General features: G+C 44.1%; 1 protein-coding gene across 1 annotated transcript in view; it reads right to left on the bottom strand.

The window, feature by feature from the left end:
- LOC141132854 (aldo-keto reductase family 1 member C3-like) overlaps positions 1-25,856 on the bottom strand; it is a 56,812-nt gene that overhangs the window by 15,798 nt on the left and 15,158 nt on the right. Inside the window, exons 2-7 of the mRNA XM_073621774.1 lie at positions 25,129-25,296; positions 20,648-20,764; positions 15,889-15,966; positions 11,729-11,851; positions 3,243-3,352; positions 2,990-3,155 (exon numbers count right to left, since the gene is read on the bottom strand). Of these exons, the coding sequence (XP_073477875.1) occupies positions 2,990-3,155; positions 3,243-3,352; positions 11,729-11,851; positions 15,889-15,966; positions 20,648-20,764; positions 25,129-25,296 (762 nt within the window). The remainder of the gene's footprint in view (positions 1-2,989; positions 3,156-3,242; positions 3,353-11,728; positions 11,852-15,888; positions 15,967-20,647; positions 20,765-25,128; positions 25,297-25,856) is intronic.

Below are 25,856 nucleotides of genomic sequence, written 5' to 3'. Positions count from 1 at the left end.
GGCCCCAGTAAGACACTGAAGGCCATCTTCAATGCGGAGTGTTGTGTACTGATCAGGGATGGTGCGCCGGTTTAGAGTCCGGTAGTCAATGCACATGCGTAGTGATCCATTCTTCTTCCGCACCACCACAATATGGGATGCATATGGGCTCCTGGATTTCTAAATAACCACTGACCTCTTCAACTCCGCCAACTGCTCTGAAGGTCTTCCAGGTCACTGAGGGGTATTCTCCTAGCTCGTTCTCGAAAGACTTATCCTCCTGTAACCGGATTTGATGTTGAGCACTCTTAGCACATCCCACATCAAAATCATCCTTCGAAAAGATCTTCTCCCATTTAATTAATTGGGACTTCATTCTTTGCTGCAATGCAGGGAGTAAAACTTCAGCACAATGCTGGAACTCCTTCCACATCTGCTGACCACCCTCTTGACCTTTGGTCTCTTCAGGAAATACAGGGGTGGCTGCACTCACTCGCCCCACCAACATGCGTGCCCCCAATGTGATTGGGCGATCTGTAACATTCCAAAGACTAATTGGCACTTTTTTTCCAGTTCAGGACAGATCCCTGGCAGGGACCAATTCAGGAACCATCTCTAATCCAACAGCTCTAGCTTGGTTATTAGTTTCTAACATAACAAAGGGGCCTGGTTGGTCCCAGGTCAGTTTGACTATAGCTTTCAGACAAGCAACTTCTCCTGGCTGCAACACTCTTTTCTTGGCTTCTAACTTCCACAAGCGTCCCACCCCCTCAACAGGGGCATTCTTCTCTCTTGCCACACGCCGACAGGCCTTCAGTAACTGAGGGTGGATCTTCTTTAGAATGGAACCATCTTCTCCCAATACCGATGGCAACAATCTCCTTACCAGGTCAGTATTCGTGCCAATTAGTATTGAATTCCGTCCAGGCCCTGGGTGGCCTGGGGCACACGAACGCCAAGGTGTCAAAGGCCTCCACTTTCCCGACAGCTGCTGGCCCGAAGGATATTTGAATAGGGATGTACCCATCATATGGACACTTGGCAGTTCCAATTCCCCAGATCTCCAGTTCTTTAAGCTTGCGTAGAGGAAGGTGCCTCGGGTACTTGTCATAGAAGTCCCGATATAAAAACGTGACCTGGGCCTCAGTGTCTAACAAGGCCCTTGTGTAAATGCCCTCTATTTGTACGGACACAATCAGGGATGGCCCCACTAATTTCTCTGGAAAGCTCTCTACCTTGTTTCTGGTAGAGTTGGGTTTACAATCCCTCTCAGGTATATTCCGAGAGGACCTAACAGCAGCCCTAGGTGGCGAAACTAGGTTGCTTCTAGTAGAGTTGGGTTTGCAATCTCTCTTAGGTGTATTCTGAGAGGACCTAACAGTGGCCCTGGGTGGTGACAAAGCATTGACCCTCTGTGCCCGGGTCCCTGACCTCAGTGATGGGTTGCTTGGCTTCGAGAGTGTCGATTCCAAACCCTTCTTCTGAGGCCTTCTCCTTACCCTCCTTCTTCCAATTCTGGAGCTCTGTTTCTTGTCGGATGTCTTGTCTTGCAATTTGAGCAGATGAGGAGAGAAAATCATAAAACGGGTGAGAAAGGGTGTTCCTTGAAATCCAGATGTCTTCATCTAGCCTCTTTTTAGTTGTAAATAAAGTAATCCAAAAACGTAAGGTGTGACAAAGTTAGCAAAGCTGTGATTTATCCTGGCAATAGTATAGCTTCCTTCTTTTTATAATCCTAAAGATGTCATCTGATATAGCTATTGGAATCAGTAATGTGTACTGAGCATAGGCATCTACTGACTGTGTCCGTTATAACTGAGAGTTTAACTTCTGTGGGACTAGAAGTACCACCAGCTAAACTGTGTGTGATGTTTAACAGCAGTGTCCTTAACTATAACAAGGGCTATGCTTGCTCACCACTCCAAGTTATCAGATGATAACGGTGCAGATGATGAGAAGACTCCAGCCGGAACTCTCTATCTGTGTTTTTGCTCTGTAAAATTGCACGCTGCAGCTTACTGGAATCTGAATTGCAGGCGCCTCTGGATGATCCGGAACACCCGCCAGTCCGCTGCACTGAGGAAGCGATGCTGTCCGCGGAGATCCCTCTGGGAATAGCTGTCCGGCTCCCCGCTGTGTAGGCCGCAAATCGTCAGCAACTCCCTATCACGCAGCCCACCTGCTGGCAGAGTCAAAACGGTTTTCAGAGAGAGTGATCTAGGCCGCGCCATCCATTTTTATATCCTCTCCCAGCAGTCTGTTCTGTGCACTCAGCATTCTGTTCCCTGTAGTTCAGATCAGTCCTGCTGACAGTGTCACTTCAGCATTCTGAACTACACGTTCCATGTTGCTTTGCTTTGAGTCCTCACACAGGAAGAGAAGAAATTCACACATAGAGTCAAGCATATACTAGAGGAAGCCAACCCCACATTAACAACACAGAAAATGTCTCTAGCTTATAAGTATAATAGCTGACTTTGGCTACATATGGAAGTTCAGCATCACGTGAGCATTATCTAGGGTGGTCTGCATGCAAATTAAGTCTGTCTAAGAATGCCCACTCTCCCAGACTGACATCCACCTATCAAGGCATTTTGATATTTGCATAGCACCTCCAAAGAGCCAACCCACTGCTTACATCGGAGCTGAGGGCTCTTGAGAGGAGTACAGAGGCAGGGTATGATTATGTTTTCAGGAAGATACGTATAACACTGTGCCGGCCCCTCCCACCATCCATGATTTGCCTACACTGCATAGAGAAGCACAGGGTTTCAGTGATGTCATCCCAGGGTGTAATATATGGTATGTAATCTTAACACAAAGGTTTTATTTAAAATTAGAGTTGGTATGTTGATGAGGGGAGAGATAGGAACCAGGGAAGGTAAAATCTAAGCATATTAAATTCAGCTTTAAATGTATATCTACTAATAGTGAAGCAACAAACAACAAAGCTCATAAATTTAAATGCGGATGCCCCTTTGATCTTCAGCAGTGGCCATCCTTCCCTCACCTGCAGATTCTGTTTAATTCTGGTCGGCGTGTAGCTTTTAGCCAGGACCACAATCCCTCTCTGTAGCAGGTACCGCATGGCCACCTGGGCAGTTGTCCTTCCCAGCTTTTCTGCTATTTCTTTTAGCACTGGATCCTCCAGCAGGACGGGAGAGTTAGGGTCTATCCTGGGAAATGGAAAGTTTACAATTACCTACAATTCTGCTTTGGTGAGAAGGTCAAGTACTGTACATCAAGTGATATGACGATCTTACCATTTCTCATCTCGACTGGAGCCCAGCACGCTGTATCCCACCAGTACGATGTCCTGTGACTTGAGGAATTCCTGCAACTTGCCCTGGTTCAGATAGATGTGACACTCCACCTGAGCAACAAATAAGAATTTTAGTGTGGAATAGGAACCTGTAGAAGTAATTTCATGTATTCCTCCACTTGTCCTTATTTCCCACATTATCCACTTCAGCTCTCATACCTTTTTTACTCCCTATAAACCAGAACAAATTTTACATTTCCAATATACAGTGCCTTGAAAAAGTATTCATACCCCTTAAAATTTTCCACATTTTGTCATGTTACAACCAAAAAGGTAAATGTTTTTTTTTTTTTGGGATTGACCAACACAAAGTGGCACACAATTGTGAAGTGAAGGGAAAATGATAAATGTTTTTCAAAATTATTTACAAATAAATATTTGAAAAGTGTGGTGTACATTTGTATTCAGCCCCCTGAGTCAATACTTTGTAGAACCACCTTTTGCTGCAATTACAGCTGCAATTTTTTTGGGGTCTCAGCTGACCAGCGCACCTTCTTCCACATGTTTGCTGCGTCCCCCACATGGCTTCTTGCAAACTGAAAACAGGACTTCTTTTGGCTTTCTTTCAACAATGGCTTTCTTCTTGCCACTCTTCCATAAAGGTCAGATTTGTGGAGTGCACGACTAATAGTTGTCCTGTGGACAGATTCTCCCACCTGAACTGTGGATCTCTGCAGCTCCTCCAGAGTTACCATGGGCCTCTTGGCTGCTTCTCTAATTAATGCTCTCCTTGCCCAGCCTGTCAGTTTGGGTGGACGGCCAAGTCTTGGTAGGTTTGCATTTGTGCCAAACTCTTTCCATTTTCGGATGATGGATTGAACAGTGCTTCATGAGATGTTCAAAGCTTGGGATATTTTTTTATAACCTAACCCTGCTTTAAACTTATCTACAACTTTATCCCTGACCTGTCTGGTGTGTTCCTTGGCCTTCATATGCTGTTTGGTCACAATGGTTCTCTAACAAACATCCGAGGGCTTCACAGAACAGCTGTATTTATACTGAGATGAAATTACACACAGGTGGACTCTATTTTCTAATTAGGTGACCCCTGAAGGCAATTGGTTCCACTACATTTTAGTACAAATGCACGACACGCTTTTCAGATATTTATTTGTAAAAAAATTTGAAAACCATTTATCATTTTCCCTCCACTTCACAATTATGTGCCACTTTGTGTTGATCTATCACATAAAATCCCAAAAGAATACATTGACGTTTTTGGAATACTTTTTCAAGGGACATGTATCAGTTCCGTTTTTCGGGAGCAGTGATTTTAATAATGCTTAAAGTGAAACAATAAAATTGAAACATTCCTTTAAATATCATGCCTGGGGGGGTGTCTATAGTATGCCTGTAAAGTGGAGCAGTTTTCCAGTGTTTAGAACAAATGCCACGTGACATCAGAGGAAGGCGTTTACGTCACCGAGTAGCCCCGCTCTCAGCTATATAACAGCTGTCATTGAGAAGAAGCGTCACTCAGCAGGAGCCTCCCAAGGTTGCGTTTTTTTTTTTTCAGTCCGTCGGGCGGCGTGAGATGGATTTACATTGTGGAGCATTTTTATTTTTTAATAACCGACTTGTCCCAAAGTGTCTCTTGTCATTTCTACTATTTTTGATACTTTTTTTGTGAATTGGTAGGGGTACAATGTATCCGTTACCAATTCACATAGGGGGTGTGGGATCTGGGGGTCCCCTTGTTAAAGGGGGCTTCCAGATTCTGATAAGCCCCCCACCCGCAGACCCCCACAACAAGGGTTGTGGGGATGAGGCCCTTGTCCCCATCAACAAGGGGACAAGGTGCTTTGGGGTGACTCCAAAGCACCCCCCCATGCTGAGGATATGTGGCCTTGTATGGTTCAGGAGGGGAGAGCTCTCTCGACCCCCCTCTTTTCCTGTGGCTTGCCAGGTTGCGTGCTCGGATAAGGGTCTGGTATGAATTTTGGAGGGGACCCCTACGCCATTTTTTTTTATTTTGGCGCAGGGTTCCCCTTAAAATCAATACCACACCTGAAGGGTCTGTGTTTTTTTTTTTTAAACTGATACATTGATTGCATTGATACATGTCCCCTGGGGTAGGACTCGGGTCCCCAAACACTTTTTACGGCAATAACTTGAATATAAGCCTTTAAAATGAGCACTTTTGGTTTTTCATGTTAGTGTCCCATAGACTTTAACGGCGTACCGCAGCTTTCGAATTTGCCACAAACACCGCCTCGGCGAACAGGCGAATACACGATGTGCGAGTTGAACTTACATTCGACTCGAACATCGGGCTCATCCCTACTTAGAATGACAAAATAATGCATTGGTTTTTTTTGTGGGACAAACTATGCTCTCTTTAGGCAATATTGTCTTGCAATAGTGTTTTTTTTTCTATTTTGACCAGTGTTCATTTTATTAGAGAGGTTTTACTGTAAAAAATATTTAAAAGATTCATATACATATTATTGTATAAATTAAATTAAATTGAAAATTACATTAAAATGATGTTTCTGGTAAAAAGCATGGTCCAAAACTATTTGCAAATAAAATAGGCTTCATTTTTAAATTTTGTGCATTTTCTTTTTATGCATTGCTAAAAAAACAAACAAAATTACTTAAAACAAAAAGAAAATTAAATATTAAATGGTAAAAAAAAAAGTAGAAAAGAAATGATATCTAAGGGGAGGAATTATTTAGGACTGATTAGGGTTAACCAAGGATTAATAACAAAATACAGTACACTGTATTTCATTTTTTTTTTTTTTGTTACGTGTAAGGTAGTACTAAAGGCAATATTTTTTTTTCATTTTGAATAAAGTAAAGAAGGGTTATAACCCCAGTCACTTTTTTTCTTGCCATCTGTGTCCTGTTGGGGAGACTTTTCACTTTCTGTTCCATAGCCAAAACAGGAAGTGAAATGGAAATCCCTCCAAATGTCCCCATTAGGTTTCTGGTGACAACACAACATTTGGGGTTTTCTTTCAAACTAACTCTTGGTGATAAGGTAAACAGGGTAAACATAGAGGGTGAATCACTTTAATGTGGGCAGAGACAGCAATAAACACCTGACAGGTGTTTTAATCCCTCTCCACCAAAATTAAAAAAAAAAAATTCCTTCAGTTATACTTTAAATCAGCCTTTTTCAACCAGGGTACCTTGGTGAAATGCCTAAAAATTGCCCCAAAATTGTATACAAGCCAGCAGGTGGATAAAGCCTGCCTTTTACAACCATTACAACCGTCTAGCTGCCAACCTTCTAATGACATCATCAGTTAATAAAAAAAAAAAGGTTTTCTTTTTAGTCAGGTGAAAATTACATAATGTGTACAATCTCTCATATGTAGCCAGAAGAGGGAGCCTTGTACAGGTTTTGAGTCATGTGATGTCTTATTGTGTCACACAAGCTTTTTTTAACCAAGGTCTGTAGCACCTACTGGGCTGTGCTTCTTATGCCCCTTTCCACAACTGTGCAACTTACGTATATAAAAGTATTGTGACGCCTGCCTTTACACGTACATGGACTTTAATGTCATTCCAGTCTTAGTCTGTAGGGTTCAATATTGAGTTAGCCCACCCTTTGCAGCTATGACTGCCTCAACTCTCCTTGGAAGGCACTGATGTTAGACGAGAAGGCCTGGCTTGCAGTCTCCACTCTAATTCCTCCCAAAGATGCTTGGGTTGAGGTCAGGACTTTGTGCAGGCCAATCAAGTCCTCCACCCCAAGCTCGCTCATTCATGTCTTTATGGACCTTGTTTGTGTACTGGTGGGCAGTCATGTTGGAACAGGAAAGGGCCATCCCCAAACTGTTCCCACAAAGTTGGGAGCATGAAATTGTCAAAAATGTCTTGGTATGCTGACGCCTTAAGAGTTCCCTTCACTGGAACTAAGGAGCCAAGCCCAACCCCTGGCAAAACAACCCCACACCATAATCCCTCCTCCACCAAATGATTTGGACCAGTGCACAAAGCAAGGTCCATAACCACTTGCCACCCGGGCCAATTCTGGCACTCCGCTCCTACATGGATGTACAAATCATCATTTTGTTGCTAGAAAATTACTCAGAACCCCCAAACATTATACAGGCGGTCCCCTAGTTACAAACATTCGACTTACAAACGACTCCTACTTACAAACAGAGGAAGACAACAGGAAGTGAGAGGAAATCTACCCCTAGGAAGGGACAATCACTCCTCTAAGCATTATTATGGGGAAAAAGGTACCTCCACTGATGCTTTTTCACCAAGGCTTGTTCCCACAACAACCCAAAAATGTTCAAAATCCAATTGTCATTGGGACAGAAAATGAGGTGAAATCTTCTGAACAGGGGCACAGACAACAAAACAAACATTACATGGGTGTTAACCCTTCCCTATGCTATCCAAAAAGCTTAAAAGTATTTTTTATGGCTGGAGCCACACTTAAAAAATGCACCTGTTCCAACTTACAAACAGATTCAACTTAGGAACAAACCTACAGACCCTATCTTGTTTGTAACCTGGGGACCGCCTGTATATGTTTTTTAGCAGAGACCAAAATGGCTGTCATTGGAACTTTTATGGCACATGGTATTTGCGCAGCAATTTTTCAAACGCCTTTTTTTTTGGAAAAACAGTTTCATGAATAAAAAAAAAAAAAAAACATTAAAGTTAGCTCAATTTTTTGTATAATGTGAAAGATGATGTTACGCTGAGTAAATAGATACCTAACATGTCACGCTTTAAAATTTCACACACTTCTGGAATGGCGCCAAACTTCGGTACCTAAAAATCTCCATAGGCAATTTTTTTACAGGTTACCTGTTTAGAATTACAGAAGAAGTCGTGGGATAGAATTGTTGTTCTCGCTCGAACGTTCGCGGCGATACCTCACATGTGTGAATTGAACGCCGTTTACCTATGTGGGTGCAACGTATGGATGCATTCGCCTCTGCGTGTGAGCGGTGGGACAGGGGTACTTTACTTTTTTTTTTTATTGTTTATTTTAATTTCATTTTTTTATTTTTACACTTTACCTTTATTTTTTTCTGATCACTTTTATTCCTATTACAAGCAATGTAACCACCCCTTGTAATAGGAATAGGGCATGACAGGTCCTCTTTATGGAGAGATGTGGGGTCAATAAGACCCCCCATCCCTCCTCCAGGCTGGAAGCCTGAGATAAAAAAAAAAAATGATTTTGGCTTTCCAGTGAAGTACACGGAAGTATTTATAACTGCCAGGCTGTACGTGATGTCATAACGTCGCGCCCAGGCCTCCGAGAGTCATAGAGACTGCAGGAGACCATCTGATCACCGTTATTCTCTATGGTGAACTTCTGCCGACAGCGGATTCCTTCTCCGGCTCATCGATCGCACGTAGAAGCATCGGAGGGCGGCAGGAGGCACCTGAAAGACAATCAAGAAGCTGAACTGCGGCTATGATTGTCCTTATGGTGCAGGGAAACGCCGACTGAAAAGATCAATACCGGGATGATGCCTGTAGGTGCAGGCATCATCCCGGTATAACCACTGAAACGGGAGAATGTCCATGTACGCCCTCCCAGTGGGAAGTGGATAAAGACAAGGATGAGCGAGTTTGGGGGTGGAGGAACTTGACTGGCCTGCACAGAGTCCTGACCTCAACCTGACAGTACACCTTTGCAATTAGTGCGGAGACTGCGAGCCTTGTCGCCCAACATCAGTGCCTGACCTCACAAATGCGCTTGTGAAAGAATGGTCAAACATTCCCATAGACACACTCCTAAACCTTGTGGACAGCCTTTCCAGAAGAGTTGAAGCTGTTATAGCGGCAAAGGTTGGGCCAACTCAATATCGAACCCTACAGACTAATGCCCCGTACACACGGTTGGATTTTCCGATGGAAAATGTCCGATCGGAACGTGTTGTCGGAAATTCCGACCGTGTGTGGGCTCCATCGGACATTTTCCATTGGATTTTCCGACACACAAAGTTGGAGAGCAGGAGATAAAATTTTCCGACAACAAAATCCGTTGTCGGAAATTCCGATCGTGTGTACACAAATCCGACGGACAAAGTGCCACGCATGCTCAGAATAAATAAAGAGATGAAAGCTATTGGCCACTGCCCCGTTTATAGTCCCGACGTACGTGTTTTACGTCACCGCGTTTAGAACGATCGGATTTTCCGACAACTTTGTGTGACCGTGTGTATGCAAGACAAGTTTGAGCCAACATCCGTCGGAAAAAATCCTAGGATTTTGTTGTCGGAATGTCCGAACAAAGTCCGACCGTGTGTACGGGGCATAAGACTGGGATGCCATTAAAGTTCATGTGCGTGTAAAGGCAGGTGTCCCAATACTTTTGGTAATAAAGTGTATATACGGAAGTTGCACAGTTGTGGAAAGGGGCATGAGGAGCACAGTCCAGTAGGTGCTGGACTAAGACTAATGCACCGTACACACGGTCGGACATTCCGACAACAAAATCCATGGATTTTTTCCGACGGATGTTGGCTCAAACTTGTCTTGCATACACACGGTCACACAAAGTTGTCAGAAAATCCGATCGTTCTAAACGCAGTGACGTAAAACACGTACGTCGTGACTATAAACGGGGCAGTAGCCAATAGCTTTCGTCTCTTCATTTATTCGGAGCATGCGTGGCACTTTGTGTGTCGGATTTGTGTACACACGATCTGAATATCGGACAACGGATTTTGTTGTCGGAAAATTTTATAGCCTGCTCGCAAACTTTGTGTGTCGGAAAATCCGATGGAAAATGTCCGATGGAGCCCACACACGGTCGGAATTTCCGACAACAAGCTCCAATCACACATTTTCCATCAGAAAGTCCAACTGTGTGTTCGGGGCATGAGACTGGGATGCCATTAGCCTCCCTGGCGGTATTCCCGAGTGTGGCTCGGGGTTAAAATTCAGTACCATTAGCGGTAACCCCGAGCCACACTCGGGATCGCATTGCAGGATCCTGGGGCGGCTTTACTTACCTTGTCCCCGGGATCCTGCGATGTCACCCGCATTGTCCGAGGGCTCCGTCCTCCTCCGAAGCCTCTCCGTGCCAGGCTCCGTTCCCTGCGAGCGGCGCGACGCACGGGGGCGGAGCCTGGCGGCAAATTAAAAGAAAAGTAAAAATCATAACACATACAGTACTGTAATCTTACAGATTACAGTACTGTATGAAATGATTTCACATCCCTTTTGTCCCCAGTGCTTTGTCCCATGCCCTGCATGCAGTTTTACATGATATACACTGTTCTTTCTGCCTGGAAACTGGAGATTGTCCATAGCAACCAAAAAGTGTCCCTTTACGTCAAAAGTGGCTTTAGACCAGCTAGAAAACAGCGATAGTAAATTAGAACACTTGCAGAATTGAGCGATAGTGAATTGTGGGGAAATTTATTTTATTACTATTTTTTTTTTTTTTTTTAATTATTTATTTTTATTTATTATATTATAATTTATGTTTTTGTGTTTCAAACTTTATCATACCCGGGATATCTACTAGACTCTTGTTTGGACAGATTTAAGTGTGTTATCATTAAGAATTACAGGCCTACAATATAAAACGCCAAATTTCCATGCAAAATAATTGTACCGCTTTCAGCACCTAAAATCCGAAATAATCATACCGCCAGGGAGGTTAAAGGATGCTGTAAAGGCAGGTGTCCCAATACTTTTGGTAATATAGTGTATACATAATATCGTGTACTACCGCCACACGCATTAACGCACGTTCTAATGCATTGTGGTGCCATTTATGTAGAAGGCATCTCCCTTGCAATGCATCACGGCACATATGCCATGCTCTGTCATTAAAAAAATAAAGGGTTATGTTTAATTTTTGGATCATTGCCATGCTTTGGCAGCCCATTTATAATAGTTGTTCTTTAAAGAGAATCTGTCACTTGTTGTATATGGGCAAAGTGACATAAGTGACAATGTGAGTTTCTTTAAAAAATACTTGCAAACTTTCAAACAAATACATTGATAAAAAAGTAATGATAGGCTCATTTTGCATTCAAGAGATATTGTGACACATCAGAAAATCCCATTATTGTAAAAAGTATATATGGGTCATCTGGTCTTACAGAGAGGTGGGAAGGGAATATTTTGATATTTAAATGGCATATCCCTTATTTATTAAGTAGTGACATCTTTGGGACACACTGGTTCCTTTCAGATGTATAGGGTGAATACCGCCTTGGTCCGCAAATAAGCTAAACAGTATTATAGGTCCACTTCAATGCTATTTCGCACAGTATAATAATTTTTACTAATGAATGACAGAGAATGGTTCTTATTAACAAGTAGGGATGACTTCATGTGTGTTTGGATCCTAGCCAGAACCCACCCGATTGATCCCCCAGAAAGCTGTCACTTTACCAAGTTAATCATAACCAGCTGAGGCATTCTGCGCTCTGCAGCCACATGTATACATACCCCTTGTATATGTGTGAAAGCAGTTATTACCTGATTACAGACAGGTTTATATTTGAGTCCCGGCATGTTGAGAATCAATTCTATCTGCCGTTTGTTGAAATTGGAAACTCCAATGGATTTAACGAGTCCGGCATCTTTGCACGCCTCCAAAGCCTAGAAAAAAAATCTAAGGATTATAATCCAGTTACCAGTTCACTTAAAGGCTCAGTTTGCCTAAAAGTTAAATGTCTGTTTCATGTGGGCAAGGATAATCACTGCTCTGCTTCATAGCTTGGGGGCTATATGGTGAGAACTTCAGCCTGGTTCCTGGCTCTGTTTCCTCTTATCACTGTGTCTTACTCATTTTGTTTCAACAAGGGTGTTAACAAGCCTGCAGTTCCTAACTCCTTGATACAAAATCAAATGTTCAATCGGCCTAAGGCCAGGTTCACACTGGTACGACAAACGCTCCGACATTGGGAGCTCATGTCGCATGACGTGTGAAGATCAACGTTTCCCTATGAGAGTCTTAACTGGTCTGACACAAGTCAGTCGGACTTTGAAAATGCTCCCTGCACTACTTTGGTCCAACTTTGATCCTACTTCAGCCCATTGAATATCACTGAAGTCGGATTGCCGTCTTAACTGATCCGACTTTGGCATGCAACTTGTGCTCTGATGATCTTGAAGGGGAACTCCATGCCAAAAAAAACAAAAAAAAAAAACTGCATGGATTCCCCTCCAGAGCCCTTTGGTCTGTTATGGATTTTAATGGGAATCCCCACGTCGAAAAAAACGGCATGGGGTCCCCCCAAAATCTATACCAGACCCTTATCCGAGCACGCAGTCCGGCAGGTCAGGAAACGGGGTGGGGACGAGCGAGCGCCCCCCCCCCAGAACTGTACCAGGCCGCACGCCCTCAACATGGGGGAGTGGGTGCTTTGAGACAGGGGGGCCTTGCGCCCCCCGCCCCAAAGCACCTTGTCCCCATGTTGATGAGGACAAGGGCCTCTTCCCGACAACCCTGGCCATTGGTTGTCGGGGTCTGCAAGTGGGGGGCTTATCGGAATCTGGAAGCCCCCTTTAACAAGGGGGCCCCCAGATCCCGCCCCCCACCCTATGTGAATGAGTATCGGGTACATTGTACCCCTACCCATTCACCTAAAAAAAAGTGTCAAAAATAAAACGCAGTACACAGGTTGTAAAGTAATTTATTAGGGCAGCTCTGGCGTCGCTTCCGATTTATTCTCCGCTCTCCGACTCTTCTGCCTCTTCCGCTGATGTCTTCTGCCTCTGTCGGTTCTTCTCCCCTCTCCAGGTCTTCTCCGTTCTCCGCTGATGTCTTCTAGCCCTCTCCGGTTCTTCTCCCTCTGTCCGCTGGATTCTGCCTCTGCTGGGTCTTCTCCACTGTCTTCTCACTCTTTTTCCGGGTCTTCTCCACTGTCTTCTCCCTCTGTTCTTCTTCCGATGTTGACTCGACGCTCTCTGCTGCTCTAATGCTGGGTGCGCGCTGTGCCACTACTTATACTGGCATGTGGCGGAGTCACCGGGTGACGTCATACGGAGCCCCGCCCCTTATGATGTCACCGCCCGGGGCATGATGGGCAGTGATGTTATAAGGGACGGGCCTCCTGTGGCCCAGCCCCATGCCAATATAAGTAGTGGCACAACGCATACCCAGCGAGGAGAGAGCATCGAGACAACATCGGAAGAAGAACAGAGGGAGAAGACAGCGGAGAAGACCCGGCAAAAGAGCGAGAAGACAGCAGACAAGACCTGGCAGAGGCTAGAAGACATCAGCGGAGAAGACCTGGAGAGCGGAGAAGAAATCGGAAAGTGATGCCGGAGCTGCCTTAATAAAATACTTGAAAAACCTGTGTACTGCGTTTTATTTTTGACACTTATTTTTAGGTGAATGGGTAGGGGCACAATGTACCCCATACTCATTCACATAGGGTGGAGGGCCAGAATCTGGGGGCCCCCTGATTCCGATACGCTCCCCGCCTGCAGACCTCAACAACCAACGGCCAGGGTTGTCGGGAAGAGGCCCTTGTCCTCATCAACATGGGGACAAGGTGCTTTAGGGTGGGGTGCGCAGGGCCCCCCCTGCCCCAAAGCACCCATTCCCCATGTTGAGGGCCTGCGGCCTGGTACGGTTCAGGAGGGGGGGGCGGTCACTCATTCCCATCCCCTTTCCTGACCTGCTGGGCTGTATGCTCGGATAAGGGTCCGGATAAGGTTCCCCTTAAAATCCATACCAGACCGAAGGGCCTGGTATGCTCTTGGAGGGGGAACCCATGCCGTTTTTTTTTTTACATACTGCGTGGAGTTCCTCCTAAAGATTCATACCAGACACAGTGCCTGGTATTGTCGGGGATCAAAGTCGGATCCCTGTTCACTGAAGTCGAATGCATGTCGGACTTCAAATCGCAGGGCAAAGTCGGATCCACAGTCGTACAACTGTTGTGTTGCATCAGTGTGAACCCGGCCTAAAACAGGTTCACAGGCCAGGATAACCAGGTGTAGAAAGGTCACTTCTGGGAGACATCAAAAACCATTAGTGTCCATCCCCACTCTCCCCTTCCTCCACCGTAACTGTCCAAAGGCTAAGCAATTTGTCGCAAACCAGCAGGGCTTTGTCTCTGACCTACCCACTACGCAAAATGCGTGCCAACCTGGGGACAGTGATATATATCAGCAATATATGAAATAACTGGTACAAAAATAAAAAATGAAATAATTGAAAGTCCAAAAAAGACAAAAAAATAAAGTCCCACTGTGTATTTGGTGAGAAATAAAAGCGAGAAGGACTTGTTCCTGCAGCACCAATAATCACAAAATTATATCTTAAACAGTGTCCAGGTGACCATTCACCAACATCAAGTGAATTAAAAACTCCCCAGAACAAAAGGCTACCATTACAGCAGCATATACGCCTGAGTATACATGAAATCAAACTGTGCTCAAGTGACCAATCATCAACATCAAATGAATGCAAAACTCACCAGAATAAATGGCTACCATTACAGCGGCATAAACGCCTGAGTATGTATGAAATCCAACAGGAATCAGTGTGGCAACTTGCTCCCAGTGGTACCTTCTTACCTTATTACAGCAGACTCCACCTATACCTGAACCTCATGGTGGAGCAGCACTGAATGGACCAGGGATAGGTAATGCTGGCAGACAGCAGGAGACCTGAGTATATATCAGTTACTACATTGAACACAATTTGTTTTAATGCACCTCGTTCTCACTGAACACGGGTTTGAAATTGTGCGAGTTCAGATGAAGTCTGGGGGCGATTTGAAAGACATCTGTGCAGGTTCATGCACAGATGTCTATTGAAATCTCCCCCCGAAGTCGCTAAAAGTAGTGCAGGAACTACTTTTGGAAATCAGTGTGGCGCCGCAAGCTCGGCGTCACACTGATGGGAACAGTGCCATTGCCGGCAATAGGCTGCAATTTGGCATGCGATTTGACATGTCAAATCACGTCGATGTGAACAGGGGCTAAATCTGTGATCCATAGACCACCTCACAGGGATCATCAGTGTGTATTTCCTGAAGCCTGCGCTGTGTAACACCCCCCTCTCTCTCTGTTTTATGTACGACCAGATTCAAACTGAATTAGCAAAGACATCACTGACTTTGATCGGTGGCTTTCAGAAACAGCTTCCAATATATTGACATTTTGCATAGCTCTGCTATCTAGCATGTCCACCCTCTGCATTATGGTGGTATGGTGGGAAGAGGGGCAGTGTATAGTACTGGAGCCAATTCCAGGAAAATTGTTTTTCAGATGCTATTTTTGCTGTTCTTTGAATACTTTTATGACTTTTATAAACATCTATCCTAATATGAATAACTGTTATTATTTAAAGTGGAGCTCTACCCAAAAGGGAAAGCTCCGCTTGTTTGCTTCCTCCCCCCAACCGCTGCCATATTTGGCACCTTTCCGGGGGAAACGGGTACCTGTTTTGACAGGTACCCGTCCCCACTACCAGAGACCTCGCTGCAACCTCGCTGCTGACATCACAGGATCCCTAGACAAGTAAGTGTCCTAATATTAAAAGTCAGCAGCTACAGTATTTGTAGCTGCTGACTTTTAATTTATGGAGGGAGGGGGGGGGGGGGCTGGAGCTCCGCTTTAAGTTGTAATTGAAAGTCCAACTTTTTCCAAGTGTGGCCAGCTAAGGAACCGTACAGTACCTTCCATGTGTCCCGAAGGTCTGTGTTGTGGTAAATTAGTTTTCCATTTTCATCTGTAGGGAACAGATCATTTCCAGGCTGAAATATAAGGACAAAAAATACAACTATATTAGTTTGAGCACTAGAGGTCTCCCTGGGATGGGCAAAAGAAATTATTATTATTATTATTATTATTTAGGCCCTCATGGGAATCCAAGGGCCTCACCTTTATAGACTGTGTAGTAAACTGTACGATGGCTTTTTCATTCTGGGGAATGCTGGGAACTCTTCTTACCCCCTCTGTGTGCCAGACCAGGGTAGATGGAGGACTAATTGCTAAAAAGGATGGGTAGAGAATAAGCCTTTGTGTAACTATTCTGAAAGTTCAACTAAGGGATGCTGTGCCCTTCATACACCTATTAAGTGTTTCATGCAAGACAAATTTTGCTGTATTATATAAGTTCCTGTTTAGTATCTTCCTTGCCAATTAAAGGGTAACTTCACTTTCATGGGGAAAAAAAATAGCAAATAAAAAAATATATAATACCGTATAGCATATACAATTGTGACTCAGGTCATATTGTAATTGAATGTTATTAAAAATTACCTTTGCTTTTCAATCTGCAGCTCTGTAATTTTCTGTAAATGCAATATGGCTATCTGGAGGTCTTCTGTACACAGAATGTGTACAGAACGCCACCCAGAAACATAATTTCCTGCTTGTGTGATTGGCTCACTGATTTTCCTATAAGTCTGCACTAAGATACGATAAGATAAGTCAGATTTCAGGCATTCCTTGCAACAAAAATGTCATTTTTACTGAGATACTCCCAATAGGAAATCCCGTCTACGCCTGGGTTGAGGTTTACACTATTGCAAACACAGACATCGCATGTGATTCACACCGCATTGCTGTGCAGATCACATGCGATATCTGTGCAATGCAAATTCATCCATACAGTATGTATGGTTGAACTTGCATTGAATTTGCACGAAAATGCTGCAGGAACCTTTTTTTCCCAGCACTGGAGTCAAGTCGCATGGGAATTCACAGTTTGCACTGCGATCTGTGAACCGATCTGGGGGGTATCATTAGCTTTGTATTGACACCCGCAGCCGTTACCAGAGGGCAGTGTGACCTGCCTGCGGGGGAGATTCGATGCGGGAGCCGGCACTGGAATCGTGCTGGTTCCCGCATCGCAATAGTGTGAACTGGGGCCCTAAGGAATGCAGGTCCTGCAATTTTTTTCATTAGTGCCCTGTAGGTGAACCAGCTGGTTGATAATTAAGAAACCACTCCCATTAGATTACCTTACCACATGGACACAGACAAACACACATATATTTTTTTCAGAATAACAAAAGGTAGGAATCTGCAACAAAGTTTGTTAAAATCCTTGTAATGTACGTAGATCACCCAGAGCGGAATGCTTTTTTTCCCTCAACAATAGTGGAGTTACTCTTTAAGGTTGGTAACCGATACCTGGGAAACTTTGTGAGGAACATGGCTAAGTGGGAAAGAGTGGTACACTAGTCATTGGAATCAGACAGTGTGTTTGTGAAATGGATTATTTTGAGGAAATCTGACTGCTAGAATTCTCCAAAGAGACTAGCATGTGGTTCAAGGCACGTGTGCCCACCCAAAACTGAGACTACAATATTGGCTGAAGCTGGCTTACAACACAATTACACTTTTTTGATGCATTATTTATAATGTATCTGCTGTTAATAAATTATATTGTAAAGTCACCTACACCTAGGTTTGAATTTTGGTTGATTCACAGGAAAATACTGAAATTCTAGTAGAGTATGTCCAGCTTTATCTGCAGTACTGAACCTATGCACTTCACAGTCTCAGCAAGAGCTGCTACTTAAAGGGGTTGTAAAGGTAAAAGTTTTTTCACCTTAATGCATTCTATGCATTAAGGTGAAAAAACATCCGACAATACAGCCCCCCCCCCCAGCCCCCCCATTTTACTTACCTGACCCCTCGAAAGTTCAGCCCTCGCTCCCGACCTCCTCTTTGCCGCTCAGCCTGGCCGTTGATCAACTAGAGTGGATGGACAGAAAGCAGCGCAGCCACTGGCTCGCGCTACTGTCAATCACATCCAATGACGCGGCGTGTCGGGGAGCGGGGCCAAGTGATACAGTGAGCGGCTATGGCCGACGGCTGTATCACGGGAGCGCGCCCGCAAGCACTCAACACCATGCGAGGGAGCTCGCATGAAAGTGTTGAGTCCTTGCGGGGGGGAGCTGAGACAACCGCCGAGGGACCCCAGAAGAGAATGTTCGGGGCCACTCTGTGCAAAACAAGTTGCACAGTGGTGGTGAGTAGAAAATGTTTGTTATTTAAAAAAAAAAAAAATTGCTTTAGTGATCCTTTAAAGTAGAACTATAGGCAAAACATTTTCTTCATTTTGAGTAAAGTAAGGGAGGGTTATAACCCCTGTAAGGTTTATTTTTGCCATCTCAAATAGCCAAAACAGGAGGTAAGAAGAAATCCCTGCCAACTAAGGAAATATCTTGCGGACCCCCAAGTCACCAGAACTAGTGTCCCCATTGGAACATTCTTCCTCTTTTATGTTTCTGGGGACAATCCAAAATGTGGGATTTTGCTTTACTTACATTTTCAATGATAATGGTAAACAGGACAAACAGAGAGGGTGGATCTCCCTAACGGGTTCACAGACAGCAATAAAAACTGACAGGTGTTCTATTCCTGCTCCACTCTACCCAAAACATTAAAAAAAAGTTATACTTTAAAGCTGAAGTTTAATCTGCTTATATTTTGCCTTACCTGGTTCCTCTCTCCTCTCTTCATCAACATGCTATAAACATTTTTAAATAAAAAGGTGTTTTCATTACATACTTTATTTTAGACCTAGTGATATCATTGCTGGGTCTCCAAGCTTCTCTATGAAATGCAGGCAGTTAATGGCTGTTGGGAGGGACTGACAGGATATTGTACATAGCTTCCTGAAAACATCCCTGCCTCAGCAATCCTTTCAAGAGCCCTCAGCCCTAATGAAAGCAGTGGATTGGCTCTTGGGAGAAGTTATGCAAAAACAAAATACCGTAATTGGTAAGTGTTAGTCTATAGAAATGGACCTTTCTAGGCTGGATGAATTAGATGGGTAGCACAGTGGCTAAGTGGTTAGCACTTCCGCACAGGAGCACTAGGGTTGCCAGATCCCAACCCAAGTTTGCATGTTCTCCCTGTACCTGTGTGGTTTCCTCCCACACTCCAAACACATGCTGGTAGGTTAATTAGCTCCTGTCTAAATTGGCCCTAGTATGTGTATTGATTAGAATATATATATATATATATATATATATATATATATATATATATATATATATATATATATATATATATATATATATACAGAGAGAGAGAGAGAAACTATCACTTAAAGAATTTGTAATGCACTTTCTTGCTTCTTTTTAGACACAGTTTTCAGTCTATTGCCGCGTACACACGAGCGGACTTTACGGCAGACTTTGTCTGGCGTACTTTTCGACGGACTTTACGACGGACTTTCTGAATGAACGGATTTGTGTACGTGATGACGTACGACCGGACTAAAACAAGGACGTTCATAGCAAGTAGTCAATAGCTGCCCTAGCGTCGGTTTTTGTCCGTCGGACTAGCATACAGACGAGCGGACTTTTTGACCGACACTCGAGTCCGTCGGACAGATTTGAAACATGTTTCATTTCTAGGTCCGTCAAACTTTTGAGAAAACAAAGTCCGCTGGAGCCCACACACGATCGAATTGTCCGACGGACTCCGGTTTGCTGGAGCAAGTATGCCATAAAGTCCGGTCGTGTGTACGCGGCATAAGATGACCTTCGCCACCAGATAAGAAGCAACAGTTTACTCCCTTTTTGCTCCATGAAATGGACAGTCTTATCTAGCTGGTCTGGCCCAGTACACCCGACACCCATGTTTTCTTTCACATTCTATCAATCAGTTGATGTAACCATCTATTTCACTGTTCCCTTGCTGTTATAAAGATATGAATGCTGATTGGACTAAACTATATGGTCACACCTATAACATGCCTAGACCTCATGCATATTCATACGTATAAAATTGTATAGCCTGTAGATGTAACCTCAGAAACACTTTCACTTTTACTCGCTTATAGTAGCCGAGAACTGTGTTGTATTTCTCCACTGCAGTGAATAAAAATACACATATCTGGATCTACTATCTCATCTGAATGTCTTGTTTTGGAGACTCCCTTACCTGATTTAACAGTATGCATGAATGTGAGTTAGGGACCCCAGATGGTAAGCTGAGGGCAGGGACTGATGTGAATGTATAATATATGTAAAAGCACTGTGTAAAATGATGGCGCTTTAAAAGTACCTGTAATAAATAAATAAATCAAACAAAAAAAAATTACAAAATTCTACTCTCAATGGAGAATGGTCTAAATTGATCAGATGAAGGGTGCTTGGTTTCTATTTATATCAATAAGTTGCATTGAATGATCTTATTTTTATGGGTGTAAACACCATAAGAGAAACCATTTCAGCATGCATTTCTGATGAGATTTATGTCTGTTGTATGAACTTTCCAGGAAGACAGGCAACTTCCTGTAATAAAATTCATGTAAATTACAAGTGTCTGAGGGGAAGATCTGAAATGAGAGGAAGCTCTGCTGATTTTATCATCCAATCATGTACAAAGAATACACTTTTTTCCTTGGCCGAGGGGTACACTAATTTATTAACAATGCTATATTCCGTCAAGCTGTTTGCATGAACTCACCTTGAGCTCTATAGGGCTATGAATAATGTAAAGATCAATGTAATCCAGCTGGAGATCCTTCAGGGATTTTTCTAAAGCTGTACGGACCTGATCTGGTGTATGGAAGGTGGACCAAAGCTGCAATTTAAAGGTTGATAGATAACATGTACACATAACATAATAATCAAATATTAAACAGCAACTCCCAGGCAGCAAGTAACTTCAATGTACTGATTTAAAAATATTTTTAACGAGACCCTGTCAATCTACCAGAAATGTACCCCATGTTCCCTGCAAGAGAAGAGCCATTATACTCACTTCTCCAGCAGCCCATCTTTCTTATGTTCTCTCCATTCCAGGGCTGCAGCCCCCAGAGGACTCCTTGGCAGTCCTGAGTGCGAAACGCGTCAGCTTACCTGTACTTTCTGCATGACAGTCTTGTTATTTTGATGATCCCATTTTTTCAATAAAGTGAAGTTTTTTGACTACATCCGGTGTGCGGCATCCAAATCTTCTCCTCCATTCAGGACTCCTTGGCACTCGAGTTCCTCTGACAATACCGCACAATGTGGGTCCTTCACTACAGGACCAAAGCAATGACTTTGGGGTTGGAGGAAGGAGCCAAAGCAAGCAGCAGAGGACATAGACATCCCACATGACTGAAGTGTCAAATGCTCAAGAAAGTGGCACAGGCAGCAGAGCTGGAATAGAGGTGGAGTGAAGGCAGGGGATGGGATATAGGCCGCCACATAGGCGAGTACAAAACCTCTTCTTTTGCAGGAAAATTCAGGTACGATTTTGTTGAAAGACTGCAGGGTCACTTAGTTTTAATTTACATGTTACAGCTAAATTCAGCAGGCAGTGCTACCGCTGTTGCAGAATATAAGCTGAATGGGTCCATGTGCATAAAGAAATTAAAGAGGAACTTCCTTCCTCCCAGCATGTTTTCGTTTTAACACCCCCCCTTACTTGTTATGATGATCTTGTCTCAATTCACATACTCCCCTGCCCAGCGGATCCAGGGTTGTCCTGCTGTAATCCGCTGTTCAGGCATCCCAGCCCAGGTCAATTTTTGGTCATCCTCAGGGATCGTGAGCCAGCTGCCTATAAGTAGGTTGGAAAATGTTCCAGTTAGCTGCTGCCCAGCAGCAAGGGAAAGAGTTAACTTATTTCCAGAGTCCTGTTTTTGACAGGCGGCTGATTTCCCTCTTCCCTGTGCATAAAACAGCAGGAGAGAGCTTTGCCTAGATGGAGTCCAGCCACATGGGGGAAGACAGGCTGTCTGCTGCAATGTAATCTGATTCTCCAGCAACCATTCCCCAAGGTGGGGGCCTGCTCGGTTCTCCTTTAAGATATGTTCTTGTTCAGCTCTCATCACTGGGGATCGCATGCAGAGAGGAAACTGCCAACATGCCTGGGGCTGCTGAGCCCTGTAGTCCCACAACATGCAGTCCACTGCAGGAGTGCTTCTGCTCCTGATTCCAGCAAATCTGCCACAAACCTGGAGCCTTCCACATGTATGGGAATTTCTGGGACTTGCAGTCCTCCTGAAGACACCAGCATGGACTTTACCTTTGAGGGTAAGCTGGGCAGTACACAAGCCTGACTTAGGGATGTAAGGAAAACTTTCAACATTGCCTTCTGCATGGTCTGAAGTTATTAAAGGGGTGTAATGCAAATAACCAGCACACAAATTGGTTGATTTACTAAAGAGAAATCCAATGTGCACTACAAGTGCACTGAAAGTGCACTTGGAAGTGCAGTCGCTGTAGATCTGAGGGGAAGATCTGAAATGAGAGGAAGCTCTGCTGATTTTATCATCCAATCATGTACAAGCAAAAATGCTGTTTTTTATTTTCTTTGCATGTTTCCCTCAGATCTACAGCGACTGCACTTCCAAGTGCACTTGCAGTGCACTTTTAGTGCACAGTTGATTTACCTTTAGTAAATAAACCCCATAGTCTCCAGCTTGTGGGTCACTAGGTACATTGGGGTTGGAAGACAACACTTAAAAGACATCCTATTGTTCTAGTACTACATGTGGTTGCCATGGGCAATGGAAGCTTACAGTCAGTTAAAGCTACCCGACAGTACTCCTTCTGTAGCAGTCTGTCTCCCATAGCAATGGGATTGCATCAGCCCTGCTGAGGTCCCATCCTGTACAAAGGTACGGGAAGTCAAGATTTGAGTGAATGCGCACAGGGAGCCCACGCTAGGTGCCTGGCGAGGCCCTGTTTTGCTACTGGGGAGAGGTAGTGGCAAACACTGGACAAGTGGATGTGGACATAAGCTCAGCGTGTTCCTCCTAAATGCAAGTTTCATTGAGACGTAACTGGAGGATAGTTGTTGTGCAAGTGTACACGTTGTAAGTCTATCTCTGAGAGTGGGGGCCCACCTTACGGTTGAGCATTCCCCCACGGTGGCCTCAGCCTTGTCCCACGGCATGAATGTAAATGGCACAGAGTAAAGGTACAAGTGCTTGTGGTGATGTTTAATACCTCAGGTGAGTTTACTGGAATTCGTTCCCAGATATCAAGGAAAACTTGCCATAAATTTGTGGCAGTGTTGAATTGTAAGTCTTGTTAACTTGCTGCTCAGTTTTAAGTTATACAATTGTAGAGCACTTTTTCAATGTGTAGCAAATTTGCGTGGCAAGTCTCTAGCAAAGTTGCAGTGGTGAGTCTGCAGCAAGAGCTCTGCAAGTCAGAGTGACCCCTGTGGTGGGATGACTATTGCACAACATAACTGAACCAGAACTTGCAGTAGACTTGCAGAATGTTTGAAAAGAAAGTTGTCATGCAATGCGGACTTGATGCAATTGTGAAAAAAAACTTGTGAAGCCTGGCAAGTCTAGCAATAGCTTAGCAAGTCATTTTCAAACTTGCAGCTCAGTTGCTTGCTATCTGGGTTCATGTTTGTCATCTACCAGGTTATGAGCAATTAAAGGTCCCCCTTGTGTGAAGAGTGTGACCCTGTTACAGGTGCCTAGTGTAGCCTAGAAGAACCCACCCTGGGGGTAGTCCTCTTATGTGACCCAGACTTGGCACCCGAGTTAATAGGGCACATAGATTCATCAACTACCTACTCCCTTCCCCTTGCACGACTCCTCTGGGTTCAGGCAGCCAGCCCCTGATGGCACCAGCATTAGCTGCTGTATGTCGCTACTCCTGCAGCCTCCTGGGATATGTGTTGGATACATGGGACAAGGGCAGGGCTTTCTTTCAGCGGGAACGCGGAGGAACGCAGTTCCGGCACCTCCAGCACTGAATGTATGTAATAGCATGGGGTGTGGGGTGTGCTGGAGGGTCTATTGATGTTGGCTGCTGGGGGATCTATTGTCACTGGTGGGGATCTGATTTTGTGTGAGGGTCTATTGTTCCTGATGGGGAATCTATTGTTGCTTGGGGGTCTTATGTTGCTGGAAGGGATCTACTGTTGAGGGAGAGGTCTATTTTCACTGGCTGTTGGAGGATCTATTGATGCTGGCTGCTGGGAGATCTGTTGTTGCTGCTGGGGGGTCTAATGTTGCTTCTGTGGATATTTTGTTGCTGGGTGTGATATTTTGTTGTGGGTAGTTCACTGTTGCTGCAGGGAATCTATTGTTGTTGGGGTGGAGTTCATTGTTGCTGGGGGAGTCTATTGTTGTGTGGGGATCTATTGCTGGGATTCTTTTGTTGCTGGCTGCAGGGGATCTATTTTACTGCTTTTCTTTTTATCATCAACATGTTCCATACAAATGATTTAGCACCACAAAATGATACTTGGTTCTGTATTCTCTAAACGGGGCAGTACTGGTAGGTGGGTAGGGGGTGGAATCAAGGGACGGTGGTCAGAGGTGGGTAGGGGGCAGAGACAAGGGGTGACTCAGACAGGGGGAGTTCCTGCACCTATTCTCTGAGAAAAAAAGCCTCGGACAGGGGACATTTTCATACTGTTCACTGTAACTATATCTAACACTGTACCGTAACTAAGTGAGGCCCAGGGCTTGGAGAAGTTTGTTTAAAACAAAATTAGTCTGAGGCTCAGTGGTAGCACGGAACTAGAAACACACGCATACGTAAAGACTCCGAGTTCACAGCTGTTGTGCAGATTATTAACATTCTTACAGCATGAGAAGCTGTGCCTGAGAATGCTAATATACAGGATGTGATTGTCTGATGGTTAAAGGAAACCTATCCTGAACAAAATACAGGAACTGACCTCCTTCTGAAAACATTAGTTACCTAGCCATCTTTGGCCTCGGTACTTTCTAAGACACTCATTCAAAGAAAGCATAATAGAGCTTCACAGCTCTGATCTGCATGCTTGTTCCAGGTCAGTGGCTTAGAGAGTACCATAGTCTTCTGACTAGCATAATAACAAGGTAAGTAGCATTTTGAGAAAAAGAAATCAGCATGGTGAGCTTCCATATTTCCTCAGCACATGTTTGAGCTCTGTCACAAGTAGCTGCAAAAACTTTTAGGTGGAGTTCCACTGGAAGAAATATTGTAAGTTGGATATACCTTTGAGGTGTAGAAGACATCCTCCCTCTTCACTGTGCCATCTGCAATCTTCTCTCTGATGGCTCGTCCCACCTCCACCTCATTGCCATATATCAATGCGCAGTCTATGTGCCGATAGCCAACTTCCAGGGCCACTTTCACTCCTTCTTCGGCCAGACTCTTGGATACCTAACAACAACAGAATGACAGTGATAATTTACAGGACAAGTACAGTTCTGATCCACTTTATTTTGTATTGTTTGTAAAGTTTACAATCTTTTTGTTATATTAATAAAAATATACATTTTACAAATATTCTTTTACTGCAGATTGCATCTGTAACCCACAATTTACAAAGTATGCTGATCCTTCTAATGAGCCATCCCAGCATAGCCTATAAGCTGCTTTCCAGTTTGTGTAAACCAGTTTATTATCGTTCTGTCTTTGCTAGACATGATGGGGTTTCCTTAACTTAAACAAACATATACAGCTTTATTTTTATTGTCATCTGTCCCCATTTCCCGGGGACAGTCCCTGTAGTGAGGGGTCTGTTCCCAGGAAATGGGCGCCACCAGATTTGTCCCCAAGAACCACCGTGTAGTGGAAAGCTTGTAGTGCGCAGGCTCCAAACTGCCACACTGCTAAAGCAGGATCCCAGGGATGATGCTCCAAACTGTGAGTAACTGTTGACCTCTAAACAACTGCGTTACATAATCCTCACCCCTGAACTTTGTGCATTATATAATCCT

The sequence above is a fragment of the Aquarana catesbeiana genome, linkage group LG03 (genome assembly GCF_042186555.1).
Source record: "Aquarana catesbeiana isolate 2022-GZ linkage group LG03, ASM4218655v1, whole genome shotgun sequence".
Classification (NCBI taxonomy): domain Eukaryota; kingdom Metazoa; phylum Chordata; class Amphibia; order Anura; family Ranidae; genus Aquarana; species Aquarana catesbeiana.
The sequence above is the reverse complement of the archived record's forward strand: the minus strand, read 5'-3'. Positions and strand labels throughout refer to the sequence as shown.